At 39.3% G+C, this 21,849-nt stretch overlaps 1 protein-coding gene across 1 annotated transcript in view; it reads left to right on the plus strand.

Annotated features, from left to right (window-relative positions):
• LOC148029169 (uncharacterized) overlaps nucleotides 1-20,953 on the plus strand; it is a 38,786-nt gene extending 17,833 nt beyond the window's left edge. Inside the window, exon 3 of the mRNA XM_087688673.1 lies at nucleotides 19,929-20,953. Coding sequence (XP_087544799.1) covers nucleotides 19,929-19,962 — 34 coding nt within the window. The 3' untranslated portion in view covers nucleotides 19,963-20,953. The remainder of the gene's footprint in view (nucleotides 1-19,928) is intronic.
• The last annotated feature ends 896 nt before the right edge of the window (nucleotides 20,954-21,849 follow it).

Below are 21,849 nucleotides of genomic sequence, written 5' to 3' on the forward strand. Positions count from 1 at the left end.
TCAAGGGACTGAAATCAGCAGCTGATAATTGAAGATTATCAAGGGATTTTAAGAGCCAACCCATCCTGAATTGATTTGGGGCAGTATTTGGCCAGCCAAGGGTCAAATTGGAGAAGAAGTCCTGGGTGAATCAAGGGGCAAATGACCCAAAAGGCTTGCTGGTTATTTATGACAGCAAGAGCAATTGGTTAGCAGGAGGAGATTGAAGAATCTCGAGTTGCACTTCTTCCAATTGAATGAAAGCTAAAGAAATACCGCAAGGGGCGCCAGTTTTGGGGCCAATAAGGAGTCTACTGTCCAAGAATGTTATGGTAAAGTGTGTATTTCATTTTATATGCATTTATTTATTGCTGTAATTAACTCTTAAATCAGGTTATCACCACCCATTTCAAGAAGGAAGGTTGCTTTCACTTTGTTTGTGCCAGATATAAAGAAGAATCTGCTCTCTATTTCTTGTTTGGCACGTTGTGGATTTCAGGTCACCTTTGATGATGACAAATGCATGGTGAGAGATAAGGAACATATGAGTTTGGTCTTGATTGACACTCTATGTCATGGGTTATGTCACAACTCTATAGAAACAGAATTTGTATCGTTTTTCATTAATTTGTCTATATAATGATTTATTAAATTTGTTTCCTTTGCACTAATTAGATATAAAGAAAAGTGCATTAGGAGCTAGCCACTGATGAGTGGTCACAGGTTATGGTGGACCCATGCGGTGGGTTAGAGAAAAGATAGATCACACTTCCACCTATATGGCCTGATTGGGCGCCTGTGACCAGAACTCATGCATATCAGGGTTAGACTTGCACACAGAAAGGATTGATGCCTTGAAATGTGGGCTAGATCCGCCAGAACAGACAGTTACAGTCAATAAGATGGCATGATCATGAAATGCTTGTAGAAAGTGCATGTGTGGGCTGAAAGCTTGAAATGCACATTTCTTTGCATAGGAAAGTCACATGAAGATTTTGATACCGCTTTTGCGATGTACACGGAAAAAGCTTTCATATGACACCCATATTGGGGGGTCCCTAAATTTTAGGAGCCTCGAATTAGCCTAAAAATGCTAGTCCTAAAAAATAGGGATATCATTCTAAAAATAGTAAATTCTGTACTCTGACTGTGCTTACTAAATTTGGTTGCTTCTATTCTTGACAGTATTCAGCCCAAAAAGGAAGGCCATAGAGAAGAGACAAGTGTCAAGATACTTGTTACACAAGTTTCCAAGTGTCCCACCACTTGTCACATCTCATGACATGTGGCTGGACACTTGTCTTGTGCTACTCCACTTTCCCCTTTTGTACTATGTCTTCCCTCTCCTATAAATAAGAGCTCGTTTTTCTTCATTCAGCATCATTTTTCTTTGCTGTAAACTCATGTACAGCACCCACAGATAGCCAAAAACTGGCCCCATTCATCCCCATCATCATCCCCCACTTCTCCATTATCAAATTCCTCCATATTTCCTCTTCTATCACTGCTGTTTTACAGGACAACAAGCCTGTAAATTCATTACAGCACCTCCTTCTCGAGCTCTTTCTTCCATTTTAGCAACAAGAAGCAAGCCCTATCCATGTACTGCCGATCAACGATGAAGAAATGCTGATTTTCCCTCTTTCTTCTCTCGTACTGTAAAGAAATCAGTTCTTATCATTGCATAATAGATAATGCATATGTGTTTGTACATCTTTGCATGATCTTGTGAGAGTGAGAATTACTTCTCCTCACTCTCAGGTTGATTGTAACTGAGCTCTTCCCTAAGGGACTTGGGTTGAGCAGAAATACGTTCCTTCGGGGGGAGGAGGGGGGGTTTGCCCATCTTCAACCCTCAATCTTGTCTCCATTACTTTTACATTTTCATGGCTGTAATTTTGTGAGTAATTTTCATTTTTAGCTTTAAGTGTTCATTCTCTTTTATATTAAATCTCGAAAACAAGCGAATTTCATAATTGTTAAGCATACTACGTTGTTCGGGGCGTTTACAGTGGTATCAGAGCTTTGGCTCGGTCCTCACCCCAACACTGGTAGTGCTTACAATTATAAGTTTGTTTGTTTTCAGCCCTTGCATTGAGTGCTTGTGCATATTTTTCAGTCTCAATGGATCAGTCAAGTGCTATCCTTCAAGCCATTCAAAGTCTTAGAGAGGAGAATCAGCAAATTCGTGAGCAACTTCTCAATCTAGAAAAAGTTGAGAATCCCAAAGAATTCAAGGAAAGAAGCCCATCTGCTTTAAAGAGACAAAGCCATATCAATGAAAGGAGCCGATTAAGAAGTTCAACTACTTCTAAGAGGCAGTCCCATTCTACTTCAAGACAAAGAAAGAGATCGCGTCAAAGCTCATCCTTTTCTTCAAAGTTATTTGGCGCCTACTCTGATGGACCCTCTTCTAGTGACGAAGAGTCACACCCTTCTCGTGGAAGACCTCATCATCGTCAAAGGCGTCGACATTCTTCACCCTCGTCTCCATCTTCATCTCCATCAAGCACTTCACCATCTTTAACCTCAAGATCCGGGCATGGACGAAGGCATAAGAAGAAGAAGAAGACTAAGTCACTATCTCAACTTGAAAAGAAGATCAAGTTCAGTATATATGATGGTTCCCGAAATCCTGATCTTCTTTTGAAGTTTATTTGTCAATTTCAAATTTTGTATGGTCGTGACAAGTATAAAGAAAAAGAAAAGATTAAGTTTGTAGCTTTACATTTGACCGACTTAGCCCATACTTGGTGGACGGGGTTGGAATATGATCATGCTGCCCCAAAATCATGGCGGTCCTTTGTTCGCATGATACAAAGCCAATTTCTTCCTGTTCATTTCAAAAGAGATGTAAAAATGGAATGGGATCGGCTTTGGCAAAGGAAAAATGAGTCACTTGGTGACTATACCAAGAGATTTTGGGAGCTACTTTTGAAGGTTCAACATTTCAAGAAGATCAGCAATTCGGAAAAGCTTAGGAAGTTTCAAGGAGGTTTGTATTTTAAACTTCGTACTGCTTTTAATCATTATCATTGTTCTAGACTCAGGGAACTCATTGACCATGCTGAGACATGGGAAATGGAGCACAATGGCAACAAATCATTCCAAAAGAATGATAAGAAGAGAGTAGCTGATGATGAGGAGTATTCAGCCCCAAATGAAGGACAAAAACAGCGGCAAAAGCAGCCATTAAATCAAAAGAAAATGAAGCCCTATGCACCTCCTAATGCTCCTCAACTTCGCTCCAATCTATACCCACAAGCAAAGCAACTTTCCGAAGAAGAAAAGCAGCGCTTCATGAAAGAAGGGAAGTGCTTTAAATGTAGACAAACAGGCCACATAGCGAAGCAATGTCCAAACAAAGGACAAAGCAAGGTTTCTGACAACAAACCTAAGTCGCTAGTGAAAATCAATGCTATCAGTGATGTAGTTGCAAACACAACTCACATTCCAGAGATGTGCAAATTATTAAAAGCTTGGGGATAGTTGCAAGGTAAGCAAGCACTATTCTTGATAGATCTTGGGGCAAATGAAAATGTCATTTCCTTGCAATTAGCTAAAGAGCTTGGATTAAAGAATGAAGAGATGGACACTCCGGCAGAAGTTCGACAAGCTTTAAATGCCGATGAAGGTGACACAGTGAAGACTGTGACACCCTACATTGGCAAATTCAAGTTTCAAATTCAAGGCTATAGTGACGAAGATACCTTCTGTATCGGAGACCTTGATGGTTGCGATGTGATTTTTGGCATGCCTTGGAATCATAGAGTAGATTCAACCATCTTCTCTTAGAAAAAGAAGGTAGAACTCACCAACAAAGGCAAGAAGTACGAGATCCAAGCTGGAGTTTTTGGAGACACCATACCTATGGTAAGCCATATGCAAGTCTCTAGAGCAATTAAGGATTGTGTTCAATGTTGTTTGGTTTATGTCATTGATGTAAGAGATAATATGAATGCTGAAAACCAAGAGCGACTTCAGCTCTTGGAAAAGTATAAAGATTGTTTTTCGGAAGATCTTCCTTATCACCTTCCCCCGGAAAGGCCAGAAGACCATCATATTGATATTATTCCGGGCAGTTCTTCTCCTAATATAGCACCATACCGTGTGAGCCGTCCTCAACAAGAAGAAATCAGAAAGCAAGTCGAAGACCTACTCAACCATGGGCTAATTAGGTCAAGTAGCTCACCATTTTGTTCACCGGTTTTTCTTGTTCAAAAGAAAGATGGCACATTCAGGATGTGCATTGATTATCGAGCCCTCAACAAAATCACTGCGAAGAATCGGTTTCCTATTCCCAGAATTAATGACATTTTGGATCGTCTAGGAGGCTCAAAGGTTTTCAGCCGCATTGATCTAAAGAGTGGTTATCATCAAATTAGGGTAATACCACAAGATGTACACAAAACTGCTTTCTGCACTTCATACGGTCTTTATGAATTCTTGGTGGTTCCTTTCGGATTATCTAATGCACCAGCCACCTTTAATCGAATGATGGAGCGCATCTTTAGAGAGCATCGACAATATGTCGGTACTTTCTTTGATGATATTCTTGTCTTTAGCAAGAATGAAGAGGAGCATCATCAACACTTGGAGATTGTTCTACAATTACTTCAACAAAATCAACTCTTGGTAAATGGTAAAAAGAGTGAATTTTTCATTCATAAAATAAATTACCTTGGGCATGTCATCTCTTCTGAAGGGATTCAGATGGATCCTGAAAAGATCAGGATAATCCAAGAATGGCCTCATCTTCATGATGCACATGAGGTGCGATCGTTTCTTGGCTTATGCTCTTATTACCGCCACTTCATCAAGCATTTTGCACATATGGTTTCTCCACTTCATGACCTTACAAAGAAGAAGACCTCTTTCCAATGGAAGGAAAAAGAGAAGGCAGCCTTTCACAAGGCTGAAAACAGCTCTTACTTCTGGACCTTTTCTTATCATTCCAGATTTGGTAAAACCATTTGTGGTGGAAGCAGATGCTTGTGGTGATTGTATTGGTGCAGTGCTAAATCAAGAAGGCCATGCCATAGCCTTTGAAAGCCGTCGTCTAAATGATGTGGAGAAAATGTATGACATTTATGAAAAGGAGCTCTTAGCAGTGGTTCATGCTTTGAAGATATGGAAATATTATCTTTTAGGCAATGAATTCCTTATTAAAATTGATCATCAGAGCTTGCAGTATTTCAAGACTCAAAAGCATTTGCAGGAGAAACATGCAAGATGGAAAAATTCCTTGTCTATGTTTCATTTTCAAATTATGTACACTCCAGGGAAACAAAATGTAGTTGCTGATGCACTTTCTAGAGTGCCTCGCATTGCAACTATTACAGTGGCTCTTCATGAAGACTTTCAAACGATGAAAAATACTTATGATGAAGATACTGATTTTGCAGCAATTTGGTCGAATTTACAGCAAGCAGGTTTTCATCCAGATTATTCAATCAAAGACGGTTACCTTCTCATGAACAACCGCCTTTGTGTCACTCTTCCTGTTTGACAAAAGGTGCTTAAAGAAAGTCACGAACCCCCTTATGCAGGGCATAGAGGGAGGGTAGCCACTCTAAGTGCAATTGAGCGCTACTTTTATTGGCCAACATTACGAAGAGATACACATAACTTCATTGAGGCTTGTTTAGTATGCCAAAAATCCAAGTATGATAGACAGAAGACTTTAGGATTGTTGCAACCTCTTCCAGTGCCCAAAGATCCATGGGAATTTATCACAATGGATTTTATCTCAGGTATTCCAAGAACACCTCAAGGTCATGATATGATTTGGGTCATAATTGATCGATTCAGCAAGCAATCACATTTTATTCCATGTCATAAAACATTGAAATCCGCACAAGCTGCAAGACTTTTCATTCAACATATCTTCAGATTACATGGTATGCCTTTTGAGATCATTTCAGATAGAGACTCCAAATTCATAAGTAACTTTTGGCGTGCTTTATTTGAGAATTTGGAACCACTTTAAAGTTCTCCTGAGCTTTTCATCCTCAAACTGACGGCCAAACAGAGGTGATGAATCTCACTCTTTTGGATATGTTGAAAGCTTATGTTAGTGAACATAAGTCACAATGGGAGAAATATCTTCCATTATTGGAGTTTGCTTACAACAATACAGTGCACTCATCCACAGGGAAAGCTACAAATGAAATAGTACAGGGTAAAGTGATTCCTCCTCCAATTATTCGCACTGAAGATAAGATTTTTGTTGCTGATGAGTTTGCTTCAGATTTAAAAACAGCAATGGATCAAGTTTGAGCCACTATCAAAGTTGCCCAAGAGCGACAAAAGAAGCAAGCAGATAAACGAAGAAGACCTTTGGCTTTTGAAAAATGTCAATATGTCTTGCTAAAGTTTGATAAAAGCAGGCTCAAACAAGGTTCCGGTCAAAATTTTTCCAAAGCTCTCCAGTAGATACTTTGGACCCTTCAAAGTGATTGAGAAAAGAAATGAAGTTTCTTATCGACTTGAGCTTCGTGCTCATTGGAAAATACACAATGCTTTTCATGTAAGTTTGCTAAAACCAGAACCAAAGGAACCCATTATTGAAGATCCCCCAGAAGTTGAAGAAACAGAGCAACTCTTGGAACCTGAACATATTTTGTTTCACAAGGATCGAGCCACGAGAAGTGGTCTTGTGACACAAGAATTCTTACTAAAATTCAAGAATCTACCTACAACAGATGCACAGTGGGTAGATGAAAAATTCATGAAGGATTACCTAGACATTCTTCAGCCATATCAAGAAGCTTTTCAGCCAAGGACAGCTGAATAAAAGCCAGAGGGTTGTCACAACTCTATAGAAACAGAATTTGTATCCTTTTTCATTAATTTGTCTATATAATGATTTATTAAATTTGTTTCCTTTGCACTAATTAGATATAAAGAAAAGTGCATTAGGAGCTGGTCACTGATGAGTGGTCATAGGTTATGGTGGACCCACGTGGTGGGTTAGAGAAAAGATAGATCACACTTCCACCTATATGGCCCGATTGGGCGCATGTGACCAGAACTCACGCATATCAAGGTTAGACTCGCTCATAGAAATGATTGATGCCTTGAAGTGTGGGCTAGATCTGCCAAAACAGACAGTTACAATCAATACGATGGCATGATCATGAAATGCTTGTACAAAGTGCATGTGTGGGCTGAACGCTTGAAATGCACATTTCTTTGTATAGGAAAGTCACATGAAGATTCTGATACCGTTTTTGCGATGTATACGGAAAAAGCTTTCATATGACACCCATATTGGGGGTTCCCTAAATTTTAGGAGCCCTAAATTTTAGGAGCCTCAAATTAGCCTAAAAATGCTAGTCCTAAAAAATAGGGATGTCATTCTAAAAATAGTAAATTCTGTACTCTGACTGTGCTTACTAAATTTGGTTGTTTCTATTCTTGACAGTATTCAGCCCAAAAAGGAAGGCCATAGAGAAGAGACAAGTGTCAAGACGCTTGTCACACAAGTTTCCAAGTGTTCCACCACTTGTCACATCTCATGACATGTGGCTGGACACTTGTCTTGTGCTACTCCACTTTCCCCTTTTGTGCTAGCTCTTCCCTCTCCTATAAATAAGAGCTCGTTTTTCTTCATTCAGCATCATTTTTCTTTGCTGTAAACTCATGTACAGCACCCACAGATAGCCAGAAATTGGCCCCATTCATCCCCATCATCATCCCCCACTTCTCCATTATCAAATTCCTCCATATTTCCTCTTCTATCACTGCTGTTTTACAGGACAACAAGCCTGTAAATTCATTACAGCACCTCCTTCTCGAGCTCTTTTTTCCATTTTAGCAACAAGAAGTAAGCTCTATCCATGTACTGCCGATCAACGATGAAGAAAGGCTGATTTTCCCTCTTTCTTCTCTCGTACTGTAAAGAAATCAGTTCTTATCATTGCATAATAGATAATGCATATGTGTTTGTACATCTTTGCATGATTTTGTGAGAGTGAGAATCACTTCTCCTCACTCTTAGGTTGATTGTAACTGAGCTCTTCCCTAAGGGACTTGGGTTGAGCAGAAATACATTCCTTCGGTGGGGGGGGGGGGGGATTTGCCCATCTTCAATCCTCAATCTTGTATCCATTACTTTTACATTTTCATGGCTGTAATTTTGTGAGTGATTTGGATGTATCTGTTACGAAGCCTACTCCTTTGTTCACTGACAGTCAAAGTGCCATTGCAGTGGCACGAAAGCCAGTGTTTCATGCACGCACGAAACACATTTAGACACATTATCACTTTGTCAGAAAGAGAGCTACATGCAAGTGATATCAGCCTTGTCTATTGTCCCACCACCAGTAATGTGACAGACTTTCTCACCAAAGCTTTTCCTCGTAACAAATTTGAAGCATTTCGCAATGCTTTAAATTTGATCTCCTTTGGTGGCGGATGATCCTTGTACTTTTAATCACTCTTCACTCCAAGGGGGTTTGTTGGGTTTCACTCACACCTACGCTCACAAAGGAGTGTCGGTGATCAGTAGGACACTGGGGCACTTTTTACTCTCGGTACGAGAGGTTTTTTTTCCCCAAACTTAGTCTTCTTTTGTATGTGCTTATGTTACACACTTATGGATACTTATTGTATTCGAGTGTGAATACTCCCGACAACCCTAAGGTTTAAGGGTTATACTTTGTACTTTCAGTTTGCACTCTTTTCAATCTATTGCATTGGGTGTCGTGCTTCACGCTCCACACTGTCTACTGCACTCTCAGTTGAGCTTCGATCCTCTCACCCTCTCACAAAGTCAATCTTTGTAAAGAATCTAGCCTCCTTAAGCTCATCAAGCAAATCATCAATTTTGGGTATTGGGTATATGTTTTTCATTGTGATCTTATTTAGATCCTTGTAATCAATACACATCGTGAAAGATCCATCTTTCTTTTTCAATAACAAAATCAGAGATACATAAGGTGAAGAACTAGGTTTAATGAATCTCATTTTCAAGAAGCAATGAATCCCATTTCAAGAAGCTCCTTGATTTGCTTTACACTTACACTTGGACAATCTATAGGGTGACTTATTAATTGGCTTTGAGTTGGGCTCCAAATCAATTGGGTGATCTACTGCTCTCTTAGGAGGCAATGAAGTAGGTATTTCAAACAAATCCTTGTACTCCTCAAGAAGAGCTTTCAAAGCTAGATGATTTGCTGAATTTGTGGACTGATCTTCAACCTCTTTATTCAAGTGCAAAACAAAAATCTGTGAGCGCCTCTTGTACTCCTTGAGTTGTTGAATGGTGATAAGCTGAAAATTTGATTTACTAGAGATTCCTTGTAAATGGACGAGCTATCCATCAAAGATAAACTCCATATACAGCTGTGAGAAATCCATAGTAATTTTGCCCAATATCATCAGCCAATCACACCCGAGTACAATATCTATGGGCCCCATTTCGAAAGTTATTAGATTTACTTTTGCTTCATAATTTTCAGTCAGCTTGTAGAGAAACTTGTGGGCATATTTGAGTGCTGATTTCTTTTTCACAATTGGCTATTGAACTCTTATGGACTACTGTAAATCAATGGGAAGACAATTCAATTTATCCATAATGGACTTATTCACAAAACTCTGTGTATTGCCACTATTTATCAAGATAAACACATCCCTTCTATGAATATTACCCTTCATTCGAAGTGTATTAGGGCTCTTAGATCCTATCCAAGTATCCATGAAAACGGAACAATTAGTGGCAGCAAGTGGCTCATCATAAGTTCCTCTTGCATCAAAAGAAACGCTACCACTAGGATCAAAAGGAAAAGTGTCGGTAGGATCATAAAATATTATTGCTCAACTTCTTCCTCAACATCCTCATTTTCAGCGGTAGTTACAAATGTATTAACCTCATCAATGTCATCCTCTGAATCTTCAAAGACTAACTTACTGTGAACCTTGGCTTTTACATTTTTGTATGCACACTTTGTTGTATGATCAACTGTATACTTTTCCGTACATTTGAAGCATAAGCCTTTTTCCTTCCTTTCTTTGTAGAGGTTCATACGAATAGACTTTGGATTCATATTGACTGAAGTAGATTTAAACTTATTGTCCCTTTGTTGAAAATCCACTTTTGGACTGTTTGCTATCTTGAAATTGCTTTGAGGTCTTAAAGCATTGAACGATGGATAAGTTGGAAGTCTTGGCCTTCCCCTTGGTGCATGATTGCTGCCATAAACATTGCCAACTTGTCCTTGTTTTAGAACAGTCCTTGGTTGTCCATCACTAGGCTAAAATGAAGATCCCCTTCTATATTGTTAAGACATAGAGCGTGAGGATCGAGACACGTAATGGTCTCACAGCACACACACACACACAGAGAGAGAGAGAGAGAGAGAGAGAGAGAGAGAGAGAGAGAGCAGAGTAGAATAGAGAGGAGAGTGAGCACAACTTGTGGGTACAATGACGAGTGTATCTCTTTAGGTTTTTTAGATAGATATATATAGGAAAGTACAAATGTACTAAGGGTGTGTTCACACCCGTGCACATGTAAAAGGCACGAGGGCCCTTTATTTCCAACAAGCTCCCACCTAAAGGCAATGTGCCTTAAGAGGAGAAAATAATAAGCTAAGTCTAGGTATGTACAAAGCTTAAATACACATACCTATCTAACTTCCATTATCTGTCGGCAATGAGCAAATTGCTGTGTTGGAAGACCCTTCGTGAGAAGGTCTACAAGATTATCATCTAAATGCACTTTGAGAAGCTCAATGCTCTTGCCATCAAGTAGATCTCTGATAAAGTGATACTTTACCTGTATGTGCTTCATCTTTGCATGAAAGACGGGATTCCATGCTAGCATGATAGCACTTTGACTATCACAATGGAGAACAGGTAACTCTGTAATGCCAAGCTCTCCCACCAGACGTGAAAGCCATACAGCCTCCTAGCATACCTCAATGGCAGCCACATACTCTGCCTCTGTAGTAGACAATGCAACACACTTTTGTAGCCTGGAGATCCAAGAGACTGCTCCTCCTGTGAAGGTAAACATATATCCAGAAGTGGACTTTCTGCAGTCCGCATGACCAGCATAGTTTGTATCCGTAAAGCCGACAGATGCCTTCTGCTTTCCAAAGCAGATGCACAAATCCTTTGTGCCTTTGAGGTATCTTATAATACCTTTCACTGCTTTCCAATGCTTTTTACCAGGGTTTGCCATGTATTTGCTAACCACTCCCACTACAAAGGCAATGTCAAGACGTGTGGCAACCATAGCATACATCAAACTGCCAAAAATTGAAGCATATGGTATCTTAGCCATTCCAGCCTTCTCATCATCAGATGTAGGGCTGTCCTTTGCACTGAGTTTCACATATGGAGGCAATGGAAACCCAATTGTTTTCCCCCCCTCCATATTGAAACGTTGCAAAACCTTGGAGATATACTCTTGCTGAGATAGAGTAATCCTTTTGACCTATCTCTGAGTATTTGCATGCCAAGAATGTGATTTGCATTACCAAGATCCTTCATGTCAAAGCTGCCATGAAGACTTTGCTTCAGTGAGTCCAAGGGATGAGTATCCCTGCTAGCAATCCAATGCCATCCTAGCATTGAGGAAGGGTGTTAGAAGATAGGCATAGAAACCCACTGTAAGCAAGGGTGTATGAGGGCAGATATGTGTGAATAGCCTAAAGGGCAGGGGAAACCCTAACCCTAGCTAGACAAGGGCTATATAAACAGCTTATGGGTCACTATCAAACTTGAGATAGAGTATACCCAAGTTGTACCTTGAGCAACTTAGTAAACAAAATTTTGTTATTGTACTTTGAGCTCCTATCTTCCTCTTATGCACACTTTTTCGAGTAGCTACATTGATTCTCCGCATCCTAACCCAATGCTCATTGTTTGTTGGCTGTTGAGCATTTTCAGCTCGTTGTCCTAGCATTTCAGCGTGCAAATCAGCATTAACAGCTTGTTGTCCTGGCTGTTCGTGCACATCTAGTGGCTCATCATTATGGGCAATAGCTGGCTGATCATTTCCAGCATTATTTTCTGCATTTGCAGGTTCATTTACAACAGGTATTTGCTGTTGTACAGCGGGCATATTTTGCTGTCCAAAATGTATTTTTTCCCGGAATACAACCCTACGGACCTCCTCAGTCTTTTCGGCCTGTTTTTGCATGCGATCTTCCCGAAAGATAACATCATTGCTACGTACTACTTTCCTTTTCTCGGGAACCCATAATCTATACCCCATTTCACCTTCATCGCCATATCCTAGAAAAATACATTTACAAGACTTTGGCTCAAGTTTGTTGCGTTTTTCCTTACATATGTGCACAAATGTTTTGCAGCCAAACACTTTTAAGTGTGGATATAAAGGTGGCCTGCCCGACCACACTTCTTGGGGAACTCCCCTTTCCCCCCAAAGACCTATTTGGTGACTGATTAATTAAATGTATGGCTGTCATAACAGCCTCTGCCCAAAAACCATGGGGTAATGTAGCATGAAACAACATTGTACGGACCTTATCCTGTATGGTCTGATTCATATACTCTACAACTCCATTTTGGTGTGGATTACGAGAGACAGTGAGCTCCCTCTTTATCCCTTTGCTGTCACAAAATGCCTAAAAGACCTTGGACACTTATTCCTCACCATTGTCAGAGCGAAGACACTTTTAAGTGTCTTATCAGTTTGATTCTCAACCAATGCCAAGAAATTTTTAAACTTGTCAAGCACTTCATCCTTGCTACGAATAGGATAAACCCATATCTTCCGTGTAGCATCATCGACAAAGGTGACAAAGTATTTCTTTCCCTCTAAAGATAACTTTGGCATCTGACATACATCGGAATGTACTAACTCTAGAGGAGAAGATTTCAACGAAAGAGACTTCTTATGAGACGTCTGTGCATGTTTACCATAAACACAATGATCACAATGCTTAAAATCAGCATAACGAAGACAAGGCAAGTAACCCAAACGAGAAAGCGCTTTCATTCTAGTTTGATTCATGTGTCCCAACCAGCTATGCCACAAAGAAACACTTGGCTGCTCGATCACGGCAACAACATGATCACTCATACTAGATACATGGAAAGGATACAAGGTATCACTTTTACAACCTTTGGCATCCCATCACCAAATGTGGTATGAAATCCATCGTCATCTAGCTGCCTTGTGCTAATCAAGCTCTTCTTGAGCTGAGGTACATGTCGTACATGTTGAAGTGTGAAGACAGAACCATGCTGAAACTACAACTACACACTGCCAATCCCTGCAATGTCACATGCATAGTTGTCCCCAAGATGGATAACACCATGTCAACCCCCTGTATAGTTAGAAAACCACTCACGATGAGGGTTGACATAAAAGGAATCACCTGAATCTAGAATCCAAGTATGCATGTCATCATCCGTATCTGCAAGTAAAGCATATGTACTAAAGTGTGAGGAGACAAAGAGTACGTCATTGCCACTGTCACTGTCATGAGTGACTACATTCACCTCTTCGATTTTGACATTGCTATTCTTGGGCTGACTCTCTTTATTCTCTTCCTTGCTATTATTTGTCTTATTGCCCTTTTCTTTCTCTTTTTTCCATTTGTAGCAGTCACATTTAAAGAGACCCTTCTTGCCACAATGATGGCATTCAACATCCTTGCCATGTGATTTACTGCATCCCTTGCTATTAGATTTGCCTTTCTGCTATGATTTGCCCCTAGTATGGAAAGCATTGGAAGACTTAGTGGATGCATTTGTTTTGTCGATTCATTTCTTCCATGAGTAGAGCACTTTCTGCATTAGCATACAGAAGGATCGCATTAGAATTGCTCATAGCAATCTTGAATGTATCCCAACTCCTTGGCAAAGTACAGAGCAAGAACGTGGCCTTAAATTCTTCATCAAGCAAGAACTTCAAGGCAACCAGCTGGCTGAAAATAGGGTTAAACTCACTCAAGTGAGTAGAAATTGCTGTACCCTCTTTCATACGCAAATCCATAAGCTTTTCTAGCCAATACACTTTGCTTGCGGCACTCTTCTGTGCATACAGTTCTTCCAATCGAGTCCAAATAGCAAATGTAGAATCCAAACCTTCAATGTTAAACAACAAGGCATAAAAAATCGATAGCTTGATGGTTGAGCGTGCAAGCTCATTTAACTCATCCCAATCTTTCTGTTCCATGTCTGCGGGCTTTGTCCCTTTGGTCTTAATCGGCTTTGCCTGCTTCTTCTGCAACAGGTTATTATAGCACTATTTTTGCCAGACTACAAAGCTATGTGCTCCTTCACGCTTCTTAATGTGCATGAGATTATTGCTGTCACTGCTGCTAGCCATGATTTTTAGCCCAAATGTGACCAAAAAGTTCAGCAAATGCAGGCCCAAATTGCACACAAGTGACCAAGGTACAAACAAGTACCAACCAGCAATAAATAACCACGTAGAAGTAAAAATTTCAGACCTGTAGATAAATTTTCAGAAGCACTAAACCTTGTGCTACAGCACTCCACAACTGATTACAGTTGTTTCAGGGGGAAATACATCACATTACATGAGAAGTTCCAAATTTTAGGCGCAATTTCTGTTGTACATGCACCCACAGGCACAAAATTTGACACGCACGGTCAAAAGCCCCAAAATTTTCGTGCTCAAAGCATCAACCATACATTTGCACTGTCTCTAACATGCATAGAATAGGCCAATTTTGCCAAAGTAGAGCAATTTTAGCAAAACCCCCAAATTTTTCCAAGTGCTAGGTGTCCAAATTGCATGGAATTAATCCCGCATGTACATAAAATGAGCAAATGGCGCATAAAATTTTCCCAAACAACAAAAGCCCCAAATTGCATGGGGTCCAATGTGCATCAATGTCGAGAAACTGGGTAAATTTCAGCCCAATTCTTGCGTGTACATGAAAAGCTTCAAATGTCGAAGGCAAAATGTCACAAGTTCTTGCAATTTTAGAGACAAATATCACTGTTGTGTCTTGCTCGCACCAAATTTGGACAAATCCCCAAATTTCTTGGGTTCGGTGTGCACAAATTTCCAAGAAATTGGCTCAACTAAGCAAAAATTTCTCTTGCATTTGAAAATCCCCAAAATTTTTGAGTCCTGCGCACTCAATGTCTGCTATTTATGGTCCAGAGATCATTGCAATATGTGTCAGGTACCAAATTTGGGAAAAGTCGCAAATTTTAAGAGGAAAATTTGCATAGATTCGGCCTCTATGCTTGCTCACGTGAACACCCGGAAGAAGGGGGAAATAAATCGGATTGAAAAATTTCCAATTTCAATTAAAAAAATAAATAGGGTGTTGACCTGCCCGGGGTCCGTGGTGCAGCTGCGTGATATCCGTTGTCCGTGCAGCCCTCGACACCCTGTCCGCGTCACGCATGAGCGTTTGATGCACGTCTCCAGCCCTGTCGCACAACAGTCCGTCGCGACCAGTCGGTCGCCTGGTCCGTTAGTTGCATCATTCGATTGTTGACACTTGTTACCTCTCGCTTGGCGTCGCTGGTATACGATTGCTTGCTAGTCTTCTGCATGACCTGTGCTACACATGTCGTTTGCACGTGACCTATTTTGCCTCAGTTGTGAAGTGTTGTTTGTAGACTTCTGTCAGTCCTACGACCCGACACTCCTTGGAAACGCGAACGTTGTAACCAACTCTCTGATACCAATTTGTTAAGACAGAGCGTGAGGATCAAGACACGTAATGGTTTCTCACAGTGCGCGCGCACGCACACACACACAGTGTGTGTGTAGAGGAGAGAGGATAGTGAGCATGACTTGTAGGTACAATGATGAGTGTATCTCTTTAGGTTTTTTAGATATATATATATATATATATATATATATATATATATATATATATATATATATATATATATATATACACGAGGGCCCTTTATTCCCAACATATACTTCTTTCCATAACGCTTTACAAGCTCAATAGCTTTGAAAAGGTTGGTAGGGTTTTGCACCATAACATCAACTGATAAAAAATATCCTAAACCATACATATACTTGGGGTTTAGCTTCATCATTAATGCTCTCTACATACATGGTAAGGTTGAGGAATTGGTTTGTGTAATCCCATATACTTAGGCCTCTTTGCTCTAATCCCTACCATCTCTATGTCAATTTTTCTTTTTCAAAAGATGAGACAATGACTTTAACCATAAGTGTCTTGAATGCATCCCAAGTCTCTACAAGTATGTTATCTTTCTTGATGTATCCCTACCAAGTATGCGCAAATCCTTCCAAATGTAAAGATGCAAAATGAATCTTCATATCATCTGTTCTGGGGAATATATCAAAGTAGGATTCCAATTTTGAAATCCATTCCTCTAGTTCGGATGGTAAAGATGATTGCCCATTGTGCTTTGCTAAAATGATCTTATCCTTCAACTCCCTCTTATAAAAGGGTTGTTCCAAAATGGACTGCTCATGGTTAGTAGGCATTGAACCTCCAAAGTAAGATGGTACTCTTCCAATGGGTGGTTGAGAACTCGTGTGAAACCTTCCTGATGGTAGAGAATCTCTTGGAGTTTGGGAATTCAGTCCATAAGCTTGGGAATGAGTACCATTCAAATTGTCCAAATAGTCATCATGTCTTTGTGAAGTCTCACCTACTTCATATTGACTATTGGGAATACCCCTTCGTCCAATGATACCATGACCTTAACCATTTTAGTTAGGTGGTTAAAGTGGGACTGAAGGTTCACTATTTGAATTAGCTTTCTTCTTAGCTTCCTTGATTTCCATTCGCATTTGCATCCATTGGGAGAATTGAGTTATTATTTGAGCATTGGATTCTACTAATTTGTCAATTGAAACCTTCATTTGGGTAGTGGAATCCACCAACTTCTCAATGGAAGACTTCGTTTGATTACTAGATAATACCATATGTTCCACTCTAGATAATAACTCCATGCCTTTGAGCTTATCTATTCTCATGTTCACACATGGTATTATTGAGTGCAGTGATTTCTTGCATTTGAGGCTCATTAGGGCCCTCTTGAGGTGTATTTTCCAACATGGAATCTTTGATTTGTTGAGCATACTCATCTTGGGCTCTTTCCCTTATGACTTGCCATAGTAGTGTAGTCCTGCAGTACCCCTTGTCACAAAATTGGCTATAACTTGAGCTAGGAAAGTTCGATTCCCAAACTTTCTGATTCAAATCGAAGCGAACAGCTATAGCACGTCATAGCAAGTTTAGAACAGAAAATTTTGCAATTCAATCTTTGAAGCTGAACTATCCAGTTTTGCACCCTGTTTACACCTATAAGTATCCTATTTTCACATGTGAGAGTAAAATGGTAGTGCCTAATGGCTACTAAACCTTGTAAGAAGCTGGATAGGACCTGTGGACACCCTATAATATTTGCACTTGTACTTTAGTAATAAAGATGGTACTTGTAATGACCTGTATATACCCTACAGTGTCTTGTAAATCCCTTATTTTACCCTATTTTGATCTTGAAGGTACTTGAGTTTTTAAAAGTGCTTCAATCTTCAATTCTTCACTCGTTGTACTTGTGTGAGGGATAAAATGGTTGGACAGGCTTTCTACAGGGGTTTCAAATAATCGAGAGGTGGGTAAAGTTCTCCCTAGGTTAGTTGGTTGCATCAATTGAGGATCTTTAATAGTAGGGGAGGGTCACCTCTCTATTATCCCACTATCTCCCTCAGCATCCACCTTTTTCCTCGGTGGGAATATCAACATGGCAGTGGCATACTACCCTAATTAATTAGCATGATATGCATAATTGATCAATGAAAGTTTAATATGAAATAGTAAATTGTTAGTTAAGGGTCTTACCAATGCAATTCAGTGACTCACTGATTGCTAGTACTTACCCTTAGTAATATTTCAATCTTGGGTGAAAGAAATCAGCCAATTAAGTCAAGATTATACATCAAAACATTGTAAATGATATCCATGATGGAATAAGATTGAAATGAATGTTGAGATTCCATGTAATAGGCTTTGATTAATGGTAAGAGTACTAATCTTTGATCTACTGATCAATTCAGAGAATTAATTGACCAATAATCTCTCATCAACAAGTGGAAAAGCTTAAGCAAGGGGATTATTGAGAGATTTCAAAGATTAAGAAAGTGGAATACCTTGATTAAATTTGAAGATGATTGATGCTAGCTTCTATCCAAATATTAGAAGAGCCCTCCATAATCCACCATCCATCATAAAGCTTGAAAAGTCTATAAGATCAGTCCATATAAGCTCAAATATAATTGAATTTGTGAAGAATCAATGCCCCGAGCTTGCTTGAACACTTTAGTGTCGAAGATTTAAGCTCCTTGAATTTGCTCCAAAATAATCCTTCAATATGAGCTTCAAGAACCTCAATATGCTGAAATCATTGCAATGCCTTGAATCTTGGAGTCCATTTTGCTTCAAAATGATGATAGAGAGACTTTGGAGATCGGGAAGAGCCAAAGATTGAAGAAATTGAAGCTTCCCTATTTGAAGCTATGGCTGCCTTGCTGTGTATTAGGGTTTCAGAGAGAAAATATAAAGATCAGTGACTTTCAAGGCTTGTTCTTGTTGAATACAAAGCCAAGTAATGGTTCAATTGTTAGGCAATCTATAAGCAAATGATTGTTGCTTGTTGTAGACTGTGGATTGTGAGCAGTAAATCAGCCCAAATTTCGGCGCATTTTTCGGACTGTTCTCTGGTACCAATGCTTCATCACTTATCACTCAATGATAATCTATTTGATTCTCAAGGGCTGAAGAATCATTGCCCCATGGTTAGACACGAAGAAAAGATCATTGGAGAGCAGGATATTGCATTTCTTGGAAGTCACCATGGAAGCTTTAGCCTAAAGCTTGAAAGAGAAGGAGAAGAAAGCTCTACTCCAAAAAGTAACTGAGGTTAAGTCTTCTCCTAGTCGAGTCAGTACCTATTTTACCAAATATGTCCTAACTTTGCATGAAAGTTTGATGACAACTTGTTATTTTGTCCATCCACCACCATATCTGTCCCAAAGATCTCAAGATTTAATCTTCTTCTAACAGTGGATGTCTTGCAAGTCACTGCTAGTCATTGTCCATGTCTTGTACCTGTAGTACTTGTTTGAAATTGGTTTTTATTATGAAAAATTGGACTGAATATGAAGAAAAGAGGAGAAAAATGGATCAAAGACCAATGCTTTGATACCACTTTTTAAGAAGTGGACTAGAGAGAGAGAAAGAGGAGAGAGAATACTGGAGAAGAGAGAGAAAGAGAGTGACGAGGAGAGAGAAAGAATAGAAAAGGAGAGAGAGAGAAAGAGGTTGCGAAGCCATAGAAGCTGTGAGCAAGCTGGTGAGGAAAGAAATAGTAATATATTATATTTCAAAAAGATATGAAAAATTACATCTCTCTCTATTTTATACCTATGTAAGTGTGACATGGTATTACTATTATTTCTACACTAAACATCTCTTCTTCCCAGCCTCTTATAGGCACCCAATGTTGCAGCCATCTCTTGAGTGAAGCAAGGATTGGCCTTTGACCACCAAAGCCCCTCTCCTTCTTAAAGGACTATTTGCTACCACCCATGACTCTTTCATCTACTAAGAGGCTTGGATTGTGGAACATATCATATGGAGTTTGTCAAATTGTGTGTGGGGACAAGTTCTTGATTACAGAAATGTTACTTGGAAGGGGTTAAAACTTGTAAAACACAGGAGACAGACGTCTCTGAAACGACCAATTTGTTGGTCCTCTTCAACTTTTGACTGGAAACAACCAGCTGCTGATACACTGGTCGAAGGTTGCTAACAGCTTGTTAAATGGTTCATGCATGCCACTTTGTGTCCAGAAGTAAATTATTTCTTTTTCAGCTATGGAAGTGCTATTGATAAATGTTTTACATTGTTGCTCTGCTGAGGCTTTGTAGTCATTGCAGATAAATTTGTTGCAAGTTAACTGAAACAGTTCAATTGTTTGCTAATTTGCAGGCTAGATAGCATGGGTGTGACCAAGGTTTCTTGATATTCAATCTCTACCCATTTGTACACCTATTGTGGCTTCAAAATGTATGTCTTGACATAGTTGGGCTTGGAAACTTGTAACTGTACATAGCTGTATATTGCAAAAGTTTCCAGCTTTAGAACTTATGTGCAGGAGTGCTCTCATTGTTTAGTTGTTAATCTGACAGTATACTTCTACAAGTTTATTTGTACCAGGCTTGTGTATAAGCGAAGGTCATTAAAACTGGGAAGGATATCATAGTTACTTTTGTCTTAAGCCGACAGAAACTTCAGAGTCACATGCTATTATTAAACACAATATTCATCAAAGGACAGTGCCACAAGTGATAAACAGGTTTGGATAGGATATGCAGTGCTGGTATAGGGTGGCATTCCCATTTTCGTTGTGAAAGGATGTGGTCTCAAATGTGTCCGAACTTCTGGTATATAGTGAGGGAATGTCAGCTCTTGTGGTTTTTCTTGGCCTCCATGGTGCAGTAGCTGTTTACTAAAGAGCTTATGCTTTGTCTTGTTTATATAAGAGAACAAGAGCTTGGTACTAGGGATTTGGTTTGTAAACCGTTGAACCAGAAAAAAGACATGTTGAATTAAGGGGGTAACTATGTAGCCCAAGTTTTTTAACACTCGGCGAGGAACACGATGTTCAGGACTCTATGTTCAAGCAGTTACATCATTAGTACTTGGGATCATCTCTGAGCTGGGTTGGAGGTACCAGCAAGAGACATGAGTTTAATGCACTTGCGAGAGACATGGAAATAAATAGACCGCTGGGGTATTAATATCCATATGGGGTGTTGATCCAAGGTTTTATTATCAGCTACAATTGAAAAATCAGTCGAGGGCTGTGAATTTCTAAAGACTCTCAACCTTTTTGCATTGAGAAACTAAGCGAAACAAGTTTACTTGTAGGCGAAGATTTCAGAGTTTCTCAGCCCGTTTGCTTCTTCTTGCTTGTCAACCTTTATTAAGGCTCTAGCCAATGTGTCCAAGTTTAAAGTGGAAACATGAATCTCAAGAAGTTTGTTTGGCATGTATTAATAAAATATGGTTGCCAATTAGGAGAATATCTCTATGACATGGATCAAAATATATTGCCACCCCTTGTTTTGATAGAAATAAAGCATTTGTATTGGACTAATTAATTAGTGAACGGGCTTCCATGCAAAGGTTTTCTTTCTTTCTTTCTTTCTTTCTTTCTTTTTGCTTGTCCATCTTTATTAAGGCTCTAGCCATGTGTCTAAGTTTAAAGGGGAAATATGAACTCTCAAGAAGTTTGTTTGGCATCTATTTTTATAAAAAAGGCTACCAATTATAAGAATATCTCTATGAGATTGCAACCCCCTGTTTTGAATTGAAATAAGGCATTATTAGTTGACTAATTACGTTGTGAATAGGACAATGCAAACATCAAGCCTAGACATAGATCATGTGGGATATGCATGGGATTGTATCTACCTTGGAACTTAGTCTGAACATAAGTTACGTTGGAAATGAGCAAGACATGAGATTAGTTGATAGATCATTGCTTTATATCAATCTTCATGTAAAAAAAAAGGTCTAGCCTTAGTATGCATAAGTTGTGACATCTTACAATATGTCTTATCAAGTAAAAGAGTTTACTAAAGAACCTTGCTTGTCAAGAGTTCCATTCTATACCAAGCCTTGCAAGGGTAAAATAAAAGAATGCATGATCTAGATTTCTTTGCATTCATAAGTGCCACTATATTTGGGCAACTAAAATTATAATGTCTTATGAGAGCTTCCAAATTATAACTTCATAACATATTTCAAAAAAGGATGATTTATTGTTGGGATCTATTTACATGGCTTGATAGTTTCAATTGAACATTACAGCTTCAAATATCATCAGGAGCATTGCTTAATTTTA

This window comes from Lygodium microphyllum, chromosome 11, assembly GCF_053477565.2.
Source record: "Lygodium microphyllum isolate KBCC chromosome 11, Lygodium_microphyllum_v1.1.10, whole genome shotgun sequence".
NCBI lineage: Eukaryota > Viridiplantae > Streptophyta > Polypodiopsida > Schizaeales > Lygodiaceae > Lygodium > Lygodium microphyllum.